The sequence below is a fragment of the Mauremys reevesii genome, linkage group 7 (assembly GCF_016161935.1).
Source record: "Mauremys reevesii isolate NIE-2019 linkage group 7, ASM1616193v1, whole genome shotgun sequence".
In the NCBI taxonomy this organism is placed as follows: domain Eukaryota; kingdom Metazoa; phylum Chordata; order Testudines; family Geoemydidae; genus Mauremys; species Mauremys reevesii.
The window spans coordinates 2185278-2209000 of NC_052629.1; the positions used below are offsets into that span (position 1 = coordinate 2185278).

General features: G+C 46.7%; 1 protein-coding gene across 5 annotated transcripts in view; it reads left to right on the forward strand.

The window, feature by feature from the left end:
• The window catches only part of ARMH3 (armadillo like helical domain containing 3), a 165881-nt gene that overhangs the window by 12995 nt on the left and 129163 nt on the right, over positions 1-23723 (forward strand). For 4 of the 5 annotated variants that reach the window (XM_039547833.1, XM_039547832.1, XM_039547836.1 and 1 more), the window contains exons 2-13: positions 7140-7251; positions 7786-7842; positions 7984-8130; positions 9110-9217; positions 9999-10091; positions 10848-10922; positions 12106-12192; positions 18223-18279; positions 19853-19896; positions 21909-21969; positions 22667-22713; positions 23402-23477. In XM_039547833.1, coding sequence (XP_039403767.1) covers positions 7150-7251; positions 7786-7842; positions 7984-8130; positions 9110-9217; positions 9999-10091; positions 10848-10922; positions 12106-12192; positions 18223-18279; positions 19853-19896; positions 21909-21969; positions 22667-22713; positions 23402-23477 — 954 coding nt within the window. In that variant the 5' untranslated portion in view covers positions 7140-7149. Of the gene's footprint in view, positions 1-7139; positions 7252-7785; positions 7843-7983; positions 8131-9109; positions 9218-9998; positions 10092-10847; positions 10923-12105; positions 12193-18222; positions 18280-19852; positions 19897-21908; positions 21970-22666; positions 22714-23401; positions 23478-23723 lie in introns of those variants that run through there. The other variant, XM_039547834.1, reaches the window with a different exon arrangement.

A 23723-nucleotide genomic window follows, 5' to 3' on the forward strand; every position in this document is an offset into this window, starting at 1 on the left:
TATTCTGCTTGTACATTATAAGTGTGATCAAGTCATGATCGTTCGTACCTAAGCTCCCATTAATTTTCAGTTATGTGATCACTTCTGGGATCATACAGGGCTTAATTTAAAGACAATGGGGGCCATGATGGTGTCACAGAGGGCCTAATTTGTAGATAGTGGAGTTGCACAGGTGTCACTGTGAGCTTAATTTAGCCTGCAGAATCTTTATTACAGGTCATGACTTGTGCAGTGAAAAGAATCCAGCCTCATAGACTATTGGGGGAAGCGTGAAGGGCCACGGGTTAGGAAAAACATTGTTTTACTTGCAAACTGGGCACATTTGCAATGGAATCATTGAGAGATGACAGATGTGGAGCCTCACAATGGGACCGTGACAGAGTCAGTTTCATGGTAGCTCTGGGCTTCATAATGCAGGGGCTAGTTTTGTATTTGCACAAACACGAAAATATTCAGGTTTGTTAGACAAGGAAACAAAATGCAAAGCGACGCTAATGCAACATTCACGTTGAGATGCACGTACCAAAGTCTGGCAATTCAAAGATATGGCTCGACCAGTAACTACATGTTGGAGACATGGAGTTTAGAGTTGTTATACTTAAAACCATATACAGTAATATTATTTTTGCCATTGCAAGAGACATACCGTATACAATAAAACAAAGTCTGTATTTGCGAGGGGGCTGCATTACGGCTGTTGTGGAAATCGTAGTTTTAGCTGGCTAGGTTTGTGTGATCAAAGCCCCAGCCTTAGTATTGTTAAGGTTTTTGCTTGCAATTTCTGTGGGTATTTTAGTGACAAGTTAATAATAGTGTGTTCATTTGAACGTCACATGTTTGGTTTGCGGAACTCTGAGTGGATTCTAAAATGAAATTAGTGATAGATGTGCTAGGCATGCCTTGTGCTTGGCTACACAGTCAGTGCCAGATCATGCTGAGCCCAGGATTGGCAGTAGGTACTCTGTAGTGTAGACAAGGCTTTTCTGCATGAACGCTCACCTACCATGGCTTTTATGTCTCCACTTTCAAGATGCCATGTCTGTTTAGTCCCAGGTGAAGTGTTCTGAATCTTCTGCTGTGCATTAAAGTGGCTGGTGTATTAAACGTTCTCATGCAGCTCTCTCTCAGCTCTGTGGGTACCTCTCCTGGGCGCTCAGCTGCCTGTTAATAGAATTGTCCCTATGAACCCAAGAGTATGAAACATGTTGATGCCTTTACATCGGTAATCTGTGTGAAGGAGTAGCTCTGTTAACTACAGCCAGTTAGTCCCGTGGTTTATAAAGTCTGCTAATTCAGCATCTCTAGCGTGCATTAAAGTTTTCAACAACAAGATTATAGGAATGTTCAATATTTTCTGCAGGTGCTTAGAAGCCCCCAGTAGCTAAATGCAGCTTTTAATTTCTAAAATATCTATTTCTTGCAGCTAGATGCATTATACAATTGCATATAATGAAAACAAAAACCCATTAGCGCTGGCTGATCATCCTAGGTCATGAGACCAGGTGCTTTGGAATGAAAGGAAAGTTGAACTTTTCTTGTTCCTCCGCATGCTCATTTGTAGTCCCTGGAATAACAAATTATAAACAAAGGCATTATTTAGTTGCTGCCTCTAGCAATCTTCTGTGTGTGCTTTCCCTGTAACTTAGGTTAAGAGATGCCAAATCCCAATTCTTATCTTGACAAAGACTTGGAATTCTACATGATCTCGTCTTTCTGATGCTAGCCTGGCAGCAAGCACTTGTTTCGCATGGGGTTTAGAATCTGCTGCCTTTCTAGACATGCGAGAAAAGTGCTAAAACATATTGCACCTCTCACAGCTCTTTTGGTCTGCATCATGCACATGGAGTGTATTGATTCTCCTCTCCTTAATTTGGTGCAAGAACACAGATCCAGGAGCACTGCAAGTTAGTTCATTAGCATTGACATTGAGATTCGTTAGCTGTAATCCAATTAGAAGCACACGGACAGATGTGTTTGTGCACTGGGGCTGTGTGCTGTTTTGGATTCAGAAACTTGTGATTCCAGTTGGAGAGCTTGTTTTGGGTGATCTCATGCAAGATCTGTATGTCCGGGCTCAGAATGGCATCAGTTTTGGTTTGCTTGCTAATAGAAACCTTTCTGTTTCCAATTACTTTTCCTGATCAGGGAGACATCTTATTTCCCATGACACAGTTAAAAAGAAATGGAGAGTCTAGAGGAGGGAAGCCATCAAGATGATTTAACCATGTTTTCTTTCTAGTTTGTTTAACTTAAACTTCCCCCAGATCTTAATTGGATGAAGGGCCTGCCAGGCTATGAAAGTGCTGGTCCAGTCGCTGTAAGATGTGGTTCAGAAATTACAGTACTGTGATTCACAGTGCTGTGAGGCACTCCAAGCCCTGTGTCTGTAGCAAATGAAATCCAGATCTCTGGATTAGTCATTGAAATCTGCTCTTTGAGGGAAAGGTAGCTTGCTCTTTGAACATACTGTGGAAGGAGTCTTGGAAAAGAGACGACTAAGGGGAGATATGATAGAGGTCTGTAAAATCATGACTGGTGTGGAGAAAGTAAATCAGGAAGTGTTATTTACTCCTTATAACACAAAAACTAGGGGCCACCAAATGAAATTAATAGGCAGCAGGTTTAAAACAAACAAAAGGAAGTATTTTTTCACACAACGCACAGTCAACGTGTGGAACTCCTTGCCAGAGGATGTTGTGAAGGCCAAGACTATAACAGGGTTCAAAAAAGAACTAGATATGGGGTAGGCAACCTATGGCACGTGTGCCGAAGCCGGCACACGAGCTGATTTTCAGTGGCACTCACACTGCCCAGGTCCTGGCCACTGGTCCGGGGGCTCTGCATTTTAATTTAATTTTAAATGAAGCTTCTTAAACATTTTAAAAACCTTATTTACTTTACATACAACAATAGTTTAGTTATATATTATAGACTGATAGAAAGAGACCTTCTAAAAATGTTATTAGAGTGAATAAATGAAGACTCGACACACCACTTCTGAAAGGTTGCCGACCCCTGAACTAGATAAATTCATGGAGGATAGGTCCATTAATGGCTATTAGCCAGGCTGGGCAGGGACAGTGTCCCTGCCTCTGTTTGCCAGAAGCTGGGAATGGGCGACAGGGGCTGGATCACTTGGTGATTCCCTGTTCTGTTCATTCCCTCTGGGGCCCCTGGCATTGGCCACTGTCGGCAGACAGGACACTGGGCTGGATGGACCTTTAGTCTGACCCAGTCTGGCCGTTCTTATGTTCTTAAGGAGTCCGGGCATTCTGCTTTGGAAGCTGAATTCCACAGCTGTCTCCATGACTGCAGACTTGGGAAGCTCAAGGGGCACCAGAAATGTACTGCAGTGCACTTACCTCTGTGTGCATAATTGATCATTGCTGACTTAGCTGCTGAAAGCGCCTGCCCTTCTTTTCCTGGAGGCTGCTTCAGCTCTAATCTGTGCTGTCGGGTGTGTTGCCTGTGCAAGCAATGGAGTTCTGTAAAACCCACCTTGGTGGTGTGGGGAGAGTGGCAGAGAGGTCAGGAGGACGCCTGGGGTTTGAGCGAGGCGAGATACTCCATTCCCTCCATGCGCCAGTGTGATGCGTAGAGAAGGTTAGGAGGTTGCTAAAACGTTTTAGTGTTTGCTTGGGAAATGTTTATCATATGGAGCGATGTAAATAGGTAATTTGGAATAAATACCATATATTGTGTAACATCAAAATTACTGTATTGATTGCAACATTAGACGCAGGCCTGTGAGTACCTCGGAAGGTTCAGGGATCAAACGCCCAGGCCTTGTGACGTGTTTAACAATTGCAGAGCCCACATCACTAGGCCAGGGCAATAATTGTGCCAGCATGACTGTTGTATAAAGAAACAGGACTGTCAACAGTGAATATGGGGCAAATATCAGTGTGGGGAAGAACCAGAACAATGAAATAGAATATTATTGATGTAGGAAACTGTGATGTTTCCTGGGGATACCCAGGAGTGTGAGGCATCTTGCTACGCCCTGCCCTTAGTGTGAGGTCTGTGCCTGCTGCGTGTCAGCTCCCTGACTCCACTGGCCACGGTCAACGCAAGCACTCCCCTCTTAGCCTATGGCTCTGCTGTCCCTCTGCAGATGAGCGATAGGCACACGCCAACCTCCGAATGTCCAGCCCCTGGTCTGCTGAACACTCTCAGATTTGCTGCTTGCCACCTTACTAGTTACACCTGAGATCGCAGCGCCACTTACCACACAGCACTTGGGTATGTTTATCATGAAAACAAGCAAAGGCTTATTTAATAAAGAGTAGGGATTCCAATGAAAAGTAGAAATATTGGAAATGAATGGTTACATGTAAAATAAAACCAGCATTCTAGAACCTAGACTGACTGACTTAGTTACTGTTAACTCTTCGATGGCAATGCTCAGCCCAAACCCTTCCAGTTTATTATAGCCAAGCCCGGCTGTGATCTTCCACTCATGAGACACCGTCCTCTGGTCTCCTTAGTGGAAAGATGCAGGGGGGAACCTCTCCCCCCAAATATACTCCAACAATCCATTGTCTTCATTGCTAACCAGGATCTCCCCGGCAGGTTGTTTTTCCCTCTGCCTCTTTCTTGTCCATTTCACAATCTCTTGATTAGCATCCAGCTCAGACTGTAGACAGGCCTCCATTGTGGAGTGCATGATACACAATACACATGACCAGTGAGAGAGAGAGAGAGAAGCATTTATCCCTGTCTGGTGACCGACCGTAACTCTCGGACCTTAAGAACATAATTTTCAGTACGGATACACAATTCCTTAAACAATATCCAACCACATGTTTCACAGTGATTGTGCAACTAGTGGGCTATTGGCTCTTCATGGAGACCTCACATGCCACCTTTTGATAAACTTAATATGCATACATCTGACCTAGGGGATCCCTGTGAAACTCTGTGCACCCCCTATGCCCTCTGCCATAGAATCTCAGGGTTGGAAGGGATCTCAGGAGGTATCTAGTCCAACCCCCTGCTCAACGCAGGACCAACCCCAACTAAATCGTCCCAGCCAGGGCTTTGTCAAGCCTGACCTTAAAAACCTCTAAGGAAGGAGATTCCACCACCTCCCTAGGTAACCCATTCCAGGGCTTCACGACCCTCCTCGTGAAATAGTTTTTCCTAATATCCAACCTAGACCTTCCCCACTGCAACCTGAGACCATTGTTTCTTGTTCTGTCATCTGCCACCATTGAGACCAGCCGAGCTCCATCCTCTCAGGTAGTTGAAGGCTGCTATCAAATCCCCCCTCTCTTTCTTTCTCTTCTTCAGACTAAATAAGCCCAGTTCCCTCAGCCTCACCTTGTAAGTCATGTGCCCCAGCCCCCTAATCATTTTTGTTGCCCTACACTGGACTCTCTCCAATTTGTCCACATCCCTTCTGTAGTGGGGGGGCCCAAAACTGGATGCTATTCCCCTGAATAGAGGGGTATAATCACGTCCCTCGATCTGCTGGCAATGCTCCTACTAATACAGCTCAATATGCCGTTTGCCTTCTTGGCAACAAGGGCACACTGCTGACTCATATCCAACTTCTCACCCACTGTAACCCCCAGGTCCTTTTCTGCAGAACTGCTGCTTAGCCCGTTGGTCCCCAGCCTGTAGCAGGGCATGGGATTCTTCCTTCCTAAGAGCAGGACTCTGCCCTTGTCCTTGTTGAACCTCATCAGGTTTCTTTTGGCCCAATCCTCCAATTTGTCTAGGTCACTCTGGACCCTATCCCTACCCTCCAGCGTATCTACCTCTCCCCCCAGCTTAGTGTCATCCGTGAACTTTCTGAGGGTGCAATCCATCCCATCATCCAGATCATCAATGAAGATGTTGAACAAAAGCAGCCCCAGGACCGACCCCTGGGGCACTCCACTTGATACTGGCTGCCAACTAAACATCAAGCCGTTGATTGCTACCCGTTGATCCCAACGATCTAGCCAGCTTTCTATCCACCTTATAGTCCATTCATCCAATCCATACTTTTGTAACTTGTTGGCAGGAATACTGTGTTGGCACCAGTTGGCGCCAAGCGGTTCCTGGGTTATAGAGACCCCGTTTATAATTTTGGAAAATAAATTCTTTTTGCTCTGAGAAAGGGTCCACTCTAATACTTAATGTTGCTAGGTATTTGTGACCGTCAGTTGTCAGGCATCTTGCAACCTACCTAACCTTTGGGTACAAGGAGAGAATTTCCATTCACAGCACTGTCTCTTTCCTAACAGCTCATTAGAAACTTAGGCCCCGATTCTGTAATTGGGCCTCTTGGGGCAGGACTGTGTGCTTCCGTGAAGCCCCAATGACCCAGTGAAAAGTCATGACTACGACTAGCATTTGATATGGGGGTGAATCCTGGCAGCCCGCACACAAGCGGGCGAGCATTTTGCATTGGATTTTGGTCAGGATCTCAGCGGAGTAATGCACTGTAATGTTTGCCACCCACTTTTCCAGGGAAGAAATACAAAATAATACATGCCGTAGAGCAGCTTGATCAGACACTTCTTTGCTTTCTTTCTCCCAATTTAAGAACAAAGGGATATTGAAGCAAATTGGTAGGCAGCAGGTTTAAATCTGATAAAAGGAATTACTTTTTCTCACAGTCTGTGGAACTGATTGCCACAAGATGACACCGAGACCAAGCGTTTAGCAAGATTATAGTAAGAACTTCTTTAAAAAAAACAAAAAAAAGTTGGAAGGGGCATAAGCCCTCTTGCCCCAGGCCACAAACGAACCACTGACTGACGGGTTAGGACGAAACTTTCCCTGTAAGCAGGTTATTCCATATCTATTCTGCAGGGTTTGTTGCACCTTCCTCTGAAGCAATCTGGTGCTGGAAACGGAAATAGGATCTGGCTAGCTGGACCGTTGGTCTGATTCAGTATCTGGTGTGGCAATTAACCCCCCACTTCCTGCATGTTAGTGGCTGTTAATATGTTACTCTAGGGTACAGAGATCTCAGGGCTATGGCAGACAGAACACTTAGGGAAAAACATCCGTGCAGGGACCATCTCTTTGTTTGGCTAGTAACTAGCACAATGGGATCCCGGCCATGACCACAGCTCCTAGGTGCTGTGGCAGGACGCTGCTGCCTCCTGCGTTCTCAGTGGTTTGGTCTCTGTTCTTATGCCTAGGCTGTACACCATGGCCCAAGCAGAGAAGAAAGGCGGACTGCTCTGGAAATCTTCAGCCTCCAAGAAACCATTGAAAGAGAAAGTTGTGCTAATGTACGATGAGATCTTCATGGTAAGGACTGGGCCTCTTTTCCTTTTGTCCCTTTGGTTTGCTGAGAGAGCTCCATGTGTTGGCTTCTCCTCCATGAGACAGGGCGCGCGTCTGTCAAAGCCAGGCTGTCCCGTAACTGTCTCAAATGACGTGCCTTCCTCTGCTGCCTCCTTCAGCTTCACTGTGTGGCGTTCCCCGGGGGATGTAGAATGTGGTGCCCGTGAAGTTAGGAAAGGGAGCGGCAGGCCGGGGAGCCAATGCAGTAGGAGGAAGGGACTCCATAGTGAGGAGCTGTGAGGAATCTTCTCCTTTTCAGTTTGCGGGAGAGAATATTTCTGGGAGAAAAGAACTAAAGCTTCTCAGGTGAGAATTGCGTCTGCAAATCTCGCTTTTGGGAATCTGCATTGGCAGTATGTCGTACTTGGAGAACTCCAGTGACAGGTGAGAAACCTTGTCTTCTGGAGTCTGAACTATTTACACTGATGATCTGTGGGTGTGCTTAGCCTGTCTCCTAGCTGTACTGTTTGTTCTCACGGGGTCTCCTTTCTCTTTCAGACTGAGGACCCCAGTAAATGCAGCCCTCGGTTCTGGGAGGAGCTTTTCCTCATGAAGGTATGTAAGAGTTGAAAGCCGCCTTTGCTTGTTTGCCCTGGGATGTGGCAGGGACTTGCCCACCTGGGGGTCTCCACTTCACCTTTCAGCAGCTGGGTGAAATGCACTAATTGGTTTTTCCTTCATTCCTTGACCTGACAGGTGAACCTGGAGTATCTAGAAAGCAAGCTGGAGTCTCTGGATGGAGAAGAGTTAATGAAGATCAAAGATAACATTAACTGTTTGTTCCAACACTGCATCCAGGCCTTGGGAGAAGAGCACCCAATCCGAGTAGTCAATGCGTTACAGGTACCAGAGCTGATGGCTACGGAGCCTGTGTGGGTGGGGCAGTTTTCCACTCCATACACTTATTGATACTGTCAAGCACCTTGTGCTAGTTTCTTTAGTGTAGCTGAGAGGCAGTGGCCACTCACTGGTAGCTTTTATTATTTATTCCGTTTGAAGGTTAGAGACATTCACAATCCTGTCTACCTTGGGAAATGTAAATTGCTTTTAAAATGCAAACGTTGGGTTTCTGGAATTGTGAGGAAGACCACACGCAGCGGGATGGGGTGGGAAGGGGGGAAGACGCGGAACTCTTCAGTGCCACAGGGAACCCACCTGGGAGCTGAAGGGGTAGTCCCTTCCCCCCAACTGCTCCCTGCCCCTCATTGAGTTTCCCGACAGAGGAAATGAAATAAAGTTCTGGAGAAGGTGGAGTGAAATCTGTACAAGAGACCACGCTTATGAGATGACGGCTTGTCTGATGAGATTGCTCCAAATGTCCCTAACGATATGGATACAATTTTGCTCTATGCTTTAGAAATATTTTCTTTTAAAGGAACGCCACCGATTGCTAAACAGCGTGTCAAGTGCTGCCCCAGCCTCAGTGCCCCTTCTGGGCCTTGGCAGTCACACTTCTCTAGTCTGTAAATGTCTCTCTCCCTTGTTGCTGTGCGGGGCACCCATGCAAACCGAGGAAACTGTCTGACTGTACAGGCAAAGCAGCGAGCATGGCTGTCTGCATGGTGTTGTCAAATGTGCGCACTGAACACACTGGAAAAATGTATTTTCTGTAATCTCTGAGTCCTCCGAACCTGAGGAGTTACTTAGAACAACGGGAAGGGAAGAGTTCAGACAGGAGTGGGACCTAAGTTGATGGTGGCCCTTGAAGCATCTGTTCTTTGTCAGTCCCGGGAGCAGGGCTTGGAATGGGGTTTGCTGGGTGAGCTGTAGGTGTGGCCTGACAGCCTGTGCTCAGCTGCTTCCTTCCCTCTCTCCTTCACAGACGTTATGTGCGTTGATTCGCGGCGTCCATCAGAAGAACAAATCCACCTCTGGGTTTGACATCATCAACATGCTCATGGGCTTTGACAAAGCAGAGCTGTGCATGAAGGTAAGGGCTCTGGCATCCAGGGGCAGCTTGCTGCTCGCCAGCCCTATCCTACAGATCCTAGATTATCTAGTCTGACCTGCTGTATAACTGGCTGGAAAATTCCACCCCGTTACCCCAGTATCAAGTCCAGCCGCTGGGGGTAGCAATCTTTGGTGCTCCGATTTCCCTGAGTACAGCTGGGCAGGTGGGAACTTATACAGCGTAAACTCAGCCAGCGTCTGACCTTTGAATCTTTTACCAGTGAGGGTAGTTGCTTGAGCAGTGTTAACTATCCACAGGCAAACTCTGTCCTGCTGCTCACGTGCACACGTCCGATTTCTAGCAGTCAGAGGTCAGAATGCCTCTGTCCATGCTGGCATCCGATCTGTAAATCAGTTACAAGGTGGGGAGGCTCTTCAGGGGATGAGCTGTTGGAACAGATGCAGCTTTTGAGTGCCACCTCCTGCCATGGGGGTGATGGAAGGGGAGAGTTTAATAAGGGTCTTTTTGTCACAGTTGTGGAGTAACCCTTCTATGAATAATGAGATTTGATGCTTAGCTGTGGAACAGCTCCAGTGGGGTGGTGGGATAACTGAGCAAATGTGCTGTAAGGACTAATGTGATCCAGCAAGTTAACGTCACGTGACCCAGATTTTGGCTGGTACCAGTTCCTCCCTGGCTCCTGACAAGGCTGAGGGAGGGATTTTAGTGGTGTTCCGCGTTTGGTAGCCAGACTGGCGTGCTATACGTAACCTGATGGATTCAGGCCACCAAGGCTTATTGTGACTGTGTCCTTCCTCAGAATCTGATGGAGAGCTTGGACTCGCTGCTTTGTGCAGAAGGCTCCGAAAGCCTGAAGAGTTTGTGTCTGAAGCTGCTTCTCTGCTTGGTAACGGTAAATAACACAAACCTGATGTTTCACTTAAAAACCTTGAAGCGCAGGAGTGCCGACGAACTGACCAAAGTGCTCCTGGGGCAGGAGGACGGGGGGATCTGTGAGTGCAGAGAACAAAGTGTGGTACAGGGTACGGTTGCTGGAAGTGCTGCTTCCAGAATGATCTTACTTCCCGGGCTGACATTGCAGTGTCAGTTGAGCCATGTCTTTAATGGCCATGTGTCATTTCCAGAATTGTTGCTTTGGGGAGCAGCTACGTTAAAGAGCCCTGGGTGGCAGCCCCGTGGGTTTGGAAGGGCTGCTGGCTAGCGAAGGACTGGCCCGTCCCGACGCCCAGATGTGCTCTTCGACGGGTACTGGGATGATTCCGGGCCAGCTCAGTTGTATCCACCCTTGGGAGGGGAAGGGGCCTGGGACTGGGGGTGTTACTCTGTCTGTTGTTGTGTGATGAGTATATAAGGAAGTTGGTCTGTCCCTGGGACTGAGAGTTACACACAGAGACATGGAAGTTTCCTGCGTTGCACAGAGTCTGAGATGCTCCTGGCAGATGCAGTGACTGGGGTGCGCACAGGAAAGGAGTTGGGGTGCTGGGAGGTGGGTGAGCCTGCACACTATTCCCACTCTGCTCTGCTCTAGTCCTACCCGGCGGTTCAGTAGGGGAACGTGCCTGTTTCCATAAACACCGGAGGCTGTTACAGAACGTTAGAGATTATGGAGCTTCAATCATCATTTTAAAAAGCCTTTGATTGCTTCCAGGTGACAGACAACATCAGCCAGAACACAATCCTGGAATATGTGATGATTAACAGTATATTTGAAGCTATTTTACAGGTAAGTGTTTCTCATCTCTGGCTGGTTAGGTCTTTTCCCGTAGTGCCAAACTTTCATCTGTGCATTTACTGTTCTGTGCTTTAAATACAACAGAGGCTCGCTGGTGTTACGTGTCAACCTCTTACTCCTAGCTCGGTGGTACATTTTTATAATGCTGCCACCTCCTTACTCCAGGGTGTTGGTTTCAGTCACTGTTGGGCTTTTAAGATTGTTACAGTTGTGCCTTTTATGCTCAGAAAGCAGGTGAATAGCTCTGTGGGTCTAATTTCACGGAGGATTTCTAGACTAGAGGAACTTATTATGATAGTCAGCCTGGGTATTTCCAGCAATTTTCTCCCCTTTGATATGGTATGCTTTTTAGGAGAAGTATTTGAGTGTATACTGGCAATACACTGAGATACTGTCTCATCCAGTGCTGGGTGATGCTGTGGCTGGGACATTTTGCTCTCTGTAAGCCTGTGCTACATAACTGGGCTCTCTTTGGTTTCTTATAAGCATTGCAATTCACTGTTTTAAATCACATACATACTGTTTTAAATCCCTACCAAATTCACGGTCCATTTTGGTAAATGTCATGGTAATAGCATTTAAAAAATCTTCAATTTCATGGTTTCAGATATTTAAATCTTAAATTTCACAGCGTTGTAACCGTGGGGGTCCTCACCCAAAAGAGGGTCAGGCAGGGGGTTGCAAGGCTATTGTGGGGGTCATGGTATTGCTACCCTTCGGCACTGCCTTCAGAGCTGGGTGGCTGGAGAGTGGCGGCTGCTGGCCAGGAACCCAGCTCTGAAGGCAGCACCAGCAGCAGTGGAGATGTAAGGGTGGCAATATAATACCAGGCCACCCGTACTTCTGCACTGATGCTGGTGGTGGCGCTGCTTTCTGGGCTGGGTGCTTGGCCAGCAGCCACCACTCTCCAGCCGCCAAGCTCTGAAGGCAGTGCCAAAGGGTAGCAGTACTGGGACCCCCTACAATAGCCAGATTTCACAGGGGAGACCAGATTTCATTATCTGTGACGCTTTTTTCATGGCTGTGAATTTGGTAGGGCCCTACTCATATGTCACTTAGCACATAATATGCTGATATGTTACATCTTGTTCTGCTTGGCTTTGCTTCTTCGGGAAACTAGCTATGTTTCATAGTCAGCTACTGGTTAACGATTCATTCCTGCTTCTCGTTTCAGATTCTGTCCAACCCACCTAGTCGCAGGGAGCATGGTTATGATGCTGTTGTCCTTCTTGCTTTGCTAGTTAACTACAGAAAGTATGAGGTAGGTGTTGGGTGCAGAGAGCCATTTCGTTACGCTGACGTCTTTCTTCAGCCAGCTTTCAGAGTAGCAGCCGTGTTAGTCTGTATCCGCAAAAAGAACAGGAGTGCTTGTGGCACCTTAGAGATGGATCCGAAGAAGTGGGCTGTAGCCCACAAAAGCTTATGCTCAAATAAATTTGTTAGTCTCTAAGGTGCCACAAGTCCTCCTGTTCTTTCTTTGTCCTTGGGATGCGAGCCCTCGGTGAGTGCTAAAATACACTTGTAAAGGCCAACCACTGCTCAGGCAGCTTGATACCTCTTTAAGCCCTCCTTTTATTTGCTGTTTAGAGAACAGCCCTTGGTGCTGTGAAACTAAAATCTGTTTCCTATCAGAAGGTGGGCGTGAGTCCGCAGTGGCCTGCTGTTGGAAGGTTCTGCAGAAGAGCTGCAGTGCTGCCAGCCATATCATTTTTAGGAATAGGCATTGAAGCATTTAGCAGGGTAAAAACAGAGAATTACAGGCACTGGGCACAATACCTGCGTGCTCATTGGCAGAGAACATGTCAGCAATTTCCCCATCCCATGTTGACATTATCTGTTCCTATATGTTTCTTTTACATGTACATGTCTCTACAAAGGTGCAGGTGTCGAAACAGTTATTGATATACAAGTACAAAGGAGAGCTGTTCCAGGGATTTGCACTTTAAAGAATTGTGTGTGTGTGTTTGTGAGAGAGAGAGAGAGAGAAATATTTTTTCTCCGAAGAGAAGTAAGTTGTTATAGAGTTGCCTTGGGTTTCAGACCCTGGCCATGTGATTTGGAGCTGACTATCAAGTCAAAAGAATTTAGAACTCTCTGGAGAGATGCCGGTCATGTGACTAGAGGATGAGCTGAAATGTCACAGCTTACAACTCCTTAGGAGACTGAGAAATGTGGCTCTGCGTCTCTCTACTTGCCTTCTTCTCAAGAAACATAATTCTCCTTTCCTTTCCCAAGCCGGGATGTTGTATTTAGTGATCTGCTTGTGTTTCTACAAAGTTTTTTTTTTTTCTGCTGATCTTATTCTTAAGAAAGAAAATGAAAGAAATGTTGAAATACCCGTGAAATGTCAGTGTCTCTTTACATGAGGAATGATATTATAATTGTCTCTCAAGAGTTTTCCTCAATGTCGGGATTTTGAATTTAATTGTTTGGAAACATGAATTCTGGACTCCTAAGTTTTTCACTAATCATGAAATACAGACATGTTTCTATCTGACCTCATTCCTGACCGAGGAGGAGAGGATATATATTAAGGTTTCCTTGTGTATGTTCATATTGCTGTACTGTTCACAATATGCTAGGGGCTAATCAGATGCAGAGGAAGAATGACATATCTAAATGAAATGCAGAGGGGATTTAGGCAATTTCTCATGTTAGAATTTGTCTGGGACACTAAGGTTGATGAGTTGGTGTTTACTAAAAGTGTCAAATTGTGATAGTCTTCTGTTTTGCTCCATTTAAACAGGTCACACTCCTCTTCTCCCTCCACTCCCCTGCTTGCACTGTGGAGCTTGGAGGCTCCACTTAGCAGGCTGGGTGGCTCCTTTTTCCCCTCATTCCTCCTTTCTCTGTTGCCCTGTGGAAGCAGTTACTTGGTGGCTGTGTAGTAGTGAGGGAGATGAATGGCTCTGCCCGCACTCCTCACTCGGGCCAGAGTTCCCTGCTTAGAAGGCCTGGCTGCGGAGCGAGACCCTCTGGCCGGGGAGAGGGTGAATTGCAGGGGTGGCTGTACAGCTGTGTGATTCCACCACGACTGCAGCGAATGCATAAATGAACGGACTCTGGGTTTAGATTGACCAGGCAGCAAATGTGAAAAATCAGGATGGGGTGGGGGGTAATAGGAGCCTATATAAGAAAAAGACCCAAAAATCTAGACTGTCCCTATAAAATCGGGACTTCTGGTCACCCTATCTGGATTGCATTTGTATGACTGACTAATATTGTAGAGATTGTGTGTATTTCTCCTTTGTTTTCTTAGTGAAGAATTTCTGGTTTCCATTGGTTTATTAAGTAGCTGGGTGGTCAGTGCATGAGTCGCTTTCACTCTGCTACCCTTGTGGAGGAATTCAGAATGGTTTTGGTCACTTGGCTGCATGGCATTCATGCAGGGGGTCTGCTCCATTAAGCTCATAGCTGGACTGTCCTTGTGGGGTTCCCTGACTGAGTGTGTTTCTGCTTCTGTGTGATTTATCAGTGATTGACTTTGGTAGCTTATAAGAGATGTCCCTTGAGTGTGTATCATCTCCAGGAATGAGGCTCTAACTCCTGTCTGGTGACTAGAGAGTGAGTGCTGCCATGCTGCTTCTGTGAAGGTCGCGGTTAGAAAAGATCAGCTTCCTCCGGAGTGCTGGGTAATACGGTATTTTTCTCTCAGGAGAGGCAGTTGGAGGCTGAAGATCTATCTCAGCCCTCCTGGTACTACACCAGTGATGTTCTAGTGGCTTCTCAATACTTCTACCTTACTAGAAATGCTTCCTAACTATCTTCTAAGGCTGGAACCCACAGGAGGAGATAGGAAAATGGCAGGTGCAATTTATTTACTCTCCTAAAACTTTAGCAAAAGTCTCGTGTAGGAGAAAATAAAGGACACTCTGAAACTGTGGGGAGAGATGAGAGAGGTGAGCAAGGGATGCCAGGAAGGCCTAATGTAAATGGATACCTGGGCAACTTGATGTCAATTCAGAGAGATCATAGTGCGAGCTAATGCACACAGAAGGGAAGAACTGGAATTACTCTGATACATGGGTGGGTTCAGAATGAGTTGTAACATCGCCGAGTAGGGGACGGGCCTATGATTCACTGTGGGCAGCTCAGGGAAATAGTCTTCTCAGTGTGCTGTGACAGCCCTCACAAATGGGAGTGAGGGAATAGAGAATAACGCCATTATATAAACCACCGCGGTGTGTGTGCACGTCTGTGATCACCTCCTCTTGTTAAAGGCATCCCAGTAAGAGGAGAAGCTCACAGAAGGGCAGTGAAAATTAATTAGACACATGGGAAGGGGCCCCCTTGTGAGGAGAAGTTAAAATGATTTGGTCTCTCTAGTTTGGAAGGGTGTGAATAAGGAGAGAGGTGACAGAGGTCTAGAAAGTGATACTAGATATTGAGAAGACTATACTCCTTGTTTCCCATCCTTCTCGTAGTAGAGCAAGAGAACACTTGAACTTAGCACACTCAAGAAAGATAAAAGGAAATGGTTGTCAGCTGCATATAATCAGCAACTGGTGGAACTCACTGTTGCAGGATATTACTGGAGCAAAGACTCTATATCGTTTTTGAAGATTATATTTATATGAAGAATGGCATATGCAGTTACTCAAAGGGCTCTTTCTCCAGCCTCAAGGCATACGCTGGGGTCAGGAAATTTCCCCGTTCTTTTCCCATGAGGTAGTGTTGCTCAGTGAGGTGCACTGTAGGGATTTTCTGCCATTGTCTCAAACATACAGTACTGGACACTATTGGAGACAGGATACCAGGTTACCTGGACCATTGGTCTGTCCTGATATACCATCTCCTCTGGGTTTAAACTCCTAAATGTAACTGCCACGAGGCTGAAAGCTTGGGAGGGGGCTGGGCTCTGTTCCTGACTCACTGTGTGACCTTGAGCAAGGCACTGCATCTCTGGCAAGCTAGTTGTAAAGTTGGGTAACTCAGTGATAAAGTGTTTGATAAATCGAGGCTGCATCTGAAGGATCTTTGCTGGGCGTTTATAACCTTCCCCTGCCCCTCTTTTGTTTGTTCGAGCCAGTCCCAAATTGCCTTGGCTAGTCTCTGCATTGACAGGGGGAAACAACTTGGAATAAACAAATGTATTTTACTAATGAAAAATGTTATTTAAAATATTCGTGGCTTCTCTACAGGGGCTTAGTCTGGACATTTCCTTCAACTGGGAGTTCAGATGAGCATAAGAACGGCCAGACTGGGCCAGGCCAAAGGTCCATCTAGCCCAGGATCCTGTCTTCCGACAGCAGCCAGAGCCAGGTGCTTCAGAGGGAATGAACAGAACAGGGCCGTTATCGAGTGACCCATCCCCTGTTGTGCAGTCCCAGTTTCTAGCAGTCAGAGGCTTAGAGACACCCAGAGCATGGGGTTGCATCCCTGACTATCTTGGCTAATAGCCATTGATGGACCTGTCCTCCAGGAACTTATCTAATTCTTTTCTGAACCCAGTTATACTTTTGGCCTTCACAACATCCCCTGGCAAGGAGTTCCAAGGGTTGACTGTGCATTGTGTGGAGAAGAACTTCCTTGTATTTGTTTTAAACCTGCTGCCTATTAATTTCATTGAGTAACCTCTGGTTCTTGTGTTATGTGACGAGGTAACTAACACTTCCCTATTCACTTGCTCCACACCAGTCATGATTTTATAGACCTCTATCATATCCCCCCTCAGTCGTCTCTTTGCCAAACTTAACAGTCCCAATCTTTTTAATCTCTCCTCATATGGAAGCTGTTCCATACCCTGATCATTTTTGTTGTCCTTCTCTGTACCTTTTCCATTTCTAATATATCTTTCTTGAGAGGGGGCTGCCAGAACTGCACGCAGTATTCAAGGGGTGGGCGCACCAGGGATTTATACAGAGGCATTGTGATATTTTCTGTTTTATGATCTATCCCTTTCCTAATGGTTTCTAACATTCTGGTCGCTTTTTTGCCTGCAGCTGCACATTGAGTGAATGTTTTCAGAGAACTATCCACAGTGACTCCAAGATCTCTTTCTTGAGTGGTAACAGCTAATTTAGACCCCATCATTTTGTATATATAGTTGGGATTATGTTTTTCAAAGTGAACTGCTTTGCACTTTTCATCATTGAATTTCATCTGCAATTTTGTTGTCCAGTCACCCAGGTTTGTGAGATCCCTTTGTAGCTCTTCACAGACTGCGTTAGACTTAACTAACTGGAGTAATTTTGTATCATTTGCAAACTTGGCCCCCCTCACTGTTTACCCCTTTTTCCGGATCACTTATGAATATGTTGAACAAGGCTGGTCTCAGTACAGATCTTTGGGGGACACCACTATTTACCTCTTTGTATTGTGAAAACTGCCCATTTATTCCTGCCCTTAGTTTTCTATCTTTTAACCAGTTACCAGTCCATGGGAGAACCTCCCCTCTTATCCCAGGACAGCTCACTTTGCCTAAGAGCCTTTAGTGAGGGACCTTGGCAAAGGTTTTCTGAAAGTCAAAGTACCCCACTATATCCACTGGATCCCCCTTGGCCACATTTTTGTTTGACCCCCCCGTCAAAGAATTCTAGTAGCTTGGTGAGGCATGATTTCCCTTTACAAAAACCATGTTGACTCGTCCCCAACATATTGTGTTTATCTGTCTCTGATAATTCTGTTCTTTACTATAGTTTCAGCCAATTTACCTGGTACTGAAGTCAGGCTTACCGGCCTGTAATTGCCAGGATCACCTCTGGAGGCTTTTTAAAAAATTGGCGTTCTGCTAGCTATCCTCTGGTCATCTGGTACAGATGATTTGTATGCTCCTTGGATTCCAAGCTTTCAGCAGTCTGAACTTGGAAGGATTGAGCTCCAGTCCTGGCAGTTTGTGACAGATGGGTCCTTAACATATCAGGCCTTCCCTGGTGCTTCACTCAAGCAGTTACTGCATAGTCACAAGTCTCAGACCGTGGTAACGTTCAGCCCCTGCATCACTACCCGGGCCTGCTGCATAGTGCCAGGTGTCGGTAATGGAAGGGTTGCGTGATGCATACCAAGCTATCAGAATTGGTAATAAAAGGTAATATTGAACGCGTAGCTGAGCCAGTGGGGACTCATCTCACCAAGGGCAAAGCCAGAAAGACTATCGATTCCTTGGGAGGCTGAGCAGACGGCGGGGAACCAGAGCCCAGTGCTTGAAATGCAATGAATGGCGGCTGTTGCATTGTGGGTGGGGGCAGTGGGAAGAAACCTCCAGGGGAAGCTGTGGAAACTTTGCTGACTAGCCAACAGGCTTTTTTTTTTAACCAGAGACCAAACTTTCCTTTCTTCTCTTGCTTAACAGTCGGTGAATCCCTACATTGTGAAACTCTCTATTGTAGATGACGAGGCCACGCTCAACGTGAGTAACCAGCTCCTTGGAACCTTCTTCTGGGCTCTGTCCTTGTGTGTCTTGACCTGGCCAGGAGGGGGTTGTGCTACAGCAGAGAGCCTCAGCATGACTGGCCTCCCTGCTAGCGGCACCTTTGAGACTTAGAATCATAGACGATTAGGGTTGGAAGAGACCTCAGGTCGTCTAGTCCAACCCTCTGCTCAAACCAACCCCAACTACATCAGCTTCTAGGAGTGCGGGAGAGTGTTTAGTTGGAATAAGGACCTGGACAGGTAGAAAGGAACATGCTAAAATCGGCCGTCTCTGTGTCCTCGGGGTTTGCTGCCCAAAGTGGCCCTTGCAGTCATAGGCACTTTCTCGCTGTAATAGAATCAGCTGTGTAGAGTGTAGACTACTGCCTGGTGCAGGACAAACATACCATTTGTGTCCCCTCCATCCCATGTCAACTTAGCTTACTGTCTGCCAGCACGGGCGTGCGACTGAAATCAGAACCCCTGGTTCTTCTGTATTGACACTTTTCTTTAATGTTGCCGAGTGGATATCAGATATTAAAGTTTCCTTCTGAATCGTGTGCAGGGAGGGATTTGTTGTCTAGGGGTAAGAGCAGGTGACTGGGAGCCAGGACTTATTCTGTTGGACACTGACTCACTCTGTCATTTGACCCAGCTCTGCCTCAGTTTCCCCAGCTGTAAAATGAAGATCATACATAACTCTCAGAGCTACCCTGAGATTTATTTAGGTTTTGAGATCTGCTGATGAAGGGGTTTCTCAGTGTTAGTGGCCGTGTAATTTAAGATGATTTTGAGCTCCTGTTTCTTGTGTCCCATACAGACTCAGAATTGTCCCAGATTCATGTAATTTTAACAGATGGTGTTTTGTCCTCCTGGTTATGTGGTTGATTTGGAAGCTTTTTAAAGTATCTTGAGTTTAAATATCAAATTCAGGCTGCATTTGCAGGTCCGGAAGGTCTGGTACGATGGTTTGTGAGGTTTGTCCTGCCACCTGTTGCTGTAACCTTCATGATGTCTGGAATATTGGAATTAGGAAACCTTAAGCTAAAGAAGAAACCCCAGGCTCATTTGGACTTTCCTGTTTCTGTGCCAGGCTTTTGTCTGCTTATAAGACTGAACTGCCAGGACTGTGTCACATCAGCCTATATGGTGGTCGATGGATTTTAAGCCGGCTCTGTTGGATTTTTAAAGCCTGCCTGTAGCTGAGGCTTTGACTGTGAGCTGGGGCTTAGCATCTATCTTTGCTCTGACACCAGCTGGCTTTCCAGGTTCTCTCCACTGGGCTGAGGTTGGGGGATGAGAAAGCTTTCACGCTGCCAGCTCCTCGGGGTAGATCTCTCTCCCCTGGAACGTCTGTTAACTTTCCCAGACCTGGTTAGTGTTAATCCATGCTGACCCCTGGCTAGGGCCCTGGCGTTTTAAATTGTGCCACACTCTTTGACTCTATATTTAGCAGGCTAAATTGTGTGTCGCACCCTGGGATGTGGGTGGGGGAGGAGCTTCATACAGTCAGTATCATTGGTTTTCTGCGGTGTGGGATTGCAGTGTAAAGCTGTTCTGTATTCTTGCAGGGAATGGGACTTGTCATCGCCCAGGCATTATCAGAGTACAACAGGTAAATCCGCCTTGGAAACAGTGCATTGGTGTTCGACCCAATGGGGAGCTGCTGTCCCCTTCCACCAGCATTTTCTGTTATGGCGGCTGCTCATGGCGTGGGGCTCCTGGTGCGGGTGGAGATGCTGGAACTGCCTTGTGCTTTGAGGCTGTTACTGCTGTCGTTGCCAGCAGGAATCTGGCAGATGCACTTCAAGAGAGGCCTGGCCTTAGGGAAAGCCAGGCAGCCCTTCGGTGTATGTTTCTACCACCATCTTTGTGAGTTGTCTGTAAAATCTCACGTTGTGATGTGAAAATGAATGATTCATTGAGTGCCGCTGTGCCAGAAAAATCACTGACAGCCCATCGGAAACAAACAAATCTATCTGGGAGTGCAGGAATTGCCAGACTGGATCAGATCAGGTCCATCTAAACCGGTACCTGGTCTCAGGCTGGGGCCAGGACCAGCTGCCTCAGAAGAAGCTGCAAGAAATCCATCAGTAGGAAGCGATAGGATAACAAAAAAACCCCACAGAAAACTAATTTTCTAGCCCTTGTGGTTGTGGAGAAAATTGGAAAAGCTGAAGTGAGTAGAGCCTGAGGGCCAAGAAAATAGCCCCAGATGCTCGTTTGTAAAATCTCTCATGTTTTTTGAACCTTTTGGGGTTAGTGATTCTGGATTTCCTTACCAAATAACACCCTCAATGTAAGAAACACTGTCAGTTTGTATCATCTGCTTTGCTTTTCACCATGTAGGCGCTTCACTTTTTGTATTTTGTTCATCTGGACAAGTGAAGTGTGTGTGGTCACTTTTGCGTTCGTTTATTAGATAGTTTCACTTTCAGGTTTTCTCATGCAGCAGCCCAGTGCTTTGGTTTTTGTGTTGCAAATGCTGCTGAAAACCTACTTCTATGGCAACACCCACAAGAAGTCAGTCAACAGGTCCCTTAATATGGTTATTAGATTTAGATTTATATATAGTGAAGCAAAGAATAAAAAATACCCTCTACTGTGATGCCCCCACTCCTTCCCGAAGAGCTGCGCAATCTCTGTAGCCTGCTTTTCCTCCCCCAAAGCAGTTGGTTTGTTGCCCTCGCTTGCCACGTTGTAAGTAATTGTAAGCTCAGATGGTCTCAGACCCCGCTGGGGTCTGTGAAATAGTAAATTAATATCGAAGTCCAAACAAATGACTGAAAACATTTTTCTTTTATGAGTTAAGGTTTTAATGAGCCTTATTTCCTGGCAGTTCAGTGGCTCAGCTATTTGGGAGCGTGCCTTTAAGATTTCCCTCGCTCCCCTCCTCATCTCACTCCAGGTCTCGGCTGAGCAGCGGTGTGGCCTTTGCCTCAGAGCACAATGCTGCCCTTTCCTGTTAGCCCCCAGACTGTGCCCTACGACAGAAGGGGGAGGGGGTAATACCTTTTATTGGACCAGCTTCTGTGGGGAGAGAGAGAAGCTTTCCAGCTTACACTGAGCTGCTTCCTCACTCACCGTGTGTCTCTAATATCCTGGGACCAACCTGGCTACCCCACCACTGCATACCTTAATCCAGGGGTCGGCAACCGTTCAGAGGTGCTGTGCCGAGTCTTCATTTATTCACTCTGATTTAAGGTTTCGCGTGCCAGTAATACATTTGAACGTTTTTAGAAGGTCTCTTCTATAAGTCTATAATATATAACTAAACTGTTGTTGTATGTAAAGTAAATAAGGTTTTTAAAATGTTTAAGAAGCTTCATTTAAAATTAAATTAAAATGCAGAGCCCCCCAGACCGGTGGCCAGGACCCGGGCAGTGTGAGTGCCACTGAAAATCAGCTCGTGTGCCATAGGTTGCCTTCCCCTGCCTTAATCCGTGGGCTGTCTGTAGCAGAGATTTGAACTCCCTTTGCAGCTCTCTTCACAAGCTCCTTGAAGAGTAAACGTGAACGTTGTCGCTCTCGCCAGCTCTTATCCTGACCTGACAGGGATTTGGATACAATAACCCTGTTTCCGTGTGTAACACCCCACTTTCTGTTGCTGTTTCCCTGGTTGTTCAGGCAGTACAAAGATAAGGAAGAGGAGCACCAGAGTGGCTTTTTCTCAGCCTTAACCAATATGGTGAGTGAGGAAAGAGCATTTTTTCAGTATTTAAAAGATAAATAAAGCATATGGGACTATGTGAGACCTTGATCCAAAATCCGCTGAATTCAGCAGGAGTCTTTCCATTGACTTCAGTGAGCTTTGGATCAGGCTCTGAAGAGGGGAGCGAATGACACCACAGATCATATTGCTGGGCTTTGCAAGGAGCTCAGTATTTTTTGGTTGAGAATCAGAAATATTTTCTTCTCCATCTTCATTTTGAAAAGCTGCACGTGACCTTTTTTAAAACAGCCTTTGTCATAAAAAAAATAAATCGCTGCTCTTGTGTAGGAGCTGCCGGCCCCAGAGCAGTGTTGCTGGCACAGTGCGATGGGAAATGCATTGCCATAAACCTACCGGGTTTTGTCTGTGGCTGTCTGGGGAGCCCATTGAGAAATCCAGCTCTGGGAATCAGTCATCATCTTTTTTGTCATTTGAGCGGGGATTGGCTGTAGCTACGAGACGTGTCCTGGGGGAGGCTTCTTCCAAGGGCAGCTCGTGGCCACCTGGAGAAGGAAGCTGTGGGACTTTCCTTGTCCTGCTCCTCAGCTGCAAGCCAGCCAGGGCCTTTCAGCTTTCAGGTCCTGTCCAGGCCTGCTCTTGCTAGCTGCAAGCAATGACAACAGCTTTTCCTAACGTGCTTCATAAAGCTGTGCAATACTGTTTCCTTCCACAGGTGGGCAGCATGTTCATAGCTGATGCCGATGAGAAAATCTCTGTCCAGTAAGTACACAGATATTATCCGCACAGTGAACGGCAATTTACCTTGCTGGTTCTGAATTGCAAACTGTCACCTGCTGCTGTTCCATTATGGGGCCATTTTAATGTAGAAAAACAAGCCGAAGCAACGTCCGCTCTGGCCTGGCAACCAAAACTGTACCTTGCAACTGCAAACAATGGGCGAGGCTGGGACTGGAACTAGGCGTCTGGGGCTGTAGGAGGCTGGCTGTGTCTGGGGAGCATTCTGCAACGCTGTGCACGAGTGTTGGATGTAGAGTGGGAGGGGAGCTTTCCTTTCCAATCAGGAGGGAAAAAGCTGCTCCTCCATCCACAGCTCAACAGAAATAGGGGATGGTGGAGGCAGCTGGCTGCTCTGTGCTCTCAAATGCAGGGACTTGAAGGAGGAAGCAATGCTTGACAGTGAGTAACAAGGTGAGTCCTTCAGTGGAAGGTCGAAGGGGTCCAAGACCATGGTCTTCAGAAGTGACTAGTAATTGGGGATGACCAACTCAATACACTTTAAATAACAAGCGCTGGCTCTCAGAGGGTGGGCGTGTGCCCCTTCTGAAACTCAGGCCCCTGGAAGGTGTTTCTGGCTGGGCTCACTGAATCATGAGCCACACCTTTGCTCTGGTGGCTGTCGCTGGAGTGCAGCCCTTCCCATAACTCTGCTTTTCTGCTGCTCTTGTAGAACGAACGAGGCAATTCTTCTGGCCCTCTACGAAGCCGTTCACTTAAACCGGAACTTCATCACCGTATTGGCACAGGTGGGGCCCACTTCAGTGAGTTTCCTTTGAGTTGAGGGGAAGCTCAACCACAAAAGCGCTTCAACAGCCAGTCCAGGGCAGGGCTGGAGAAGACCAGTTAGATCAGTCAGTCCCTGGGTCATTTGGGGTTTCGTTCTAGTTCCTAGCCAGATAGGACCAGAAGCAGGCTAGGGCCCGGATTCAGGGTGACTTAGGATATGCAATGGCTCTTATTTCCCACCCCACCACAGAAAAGAATTAAAAAGG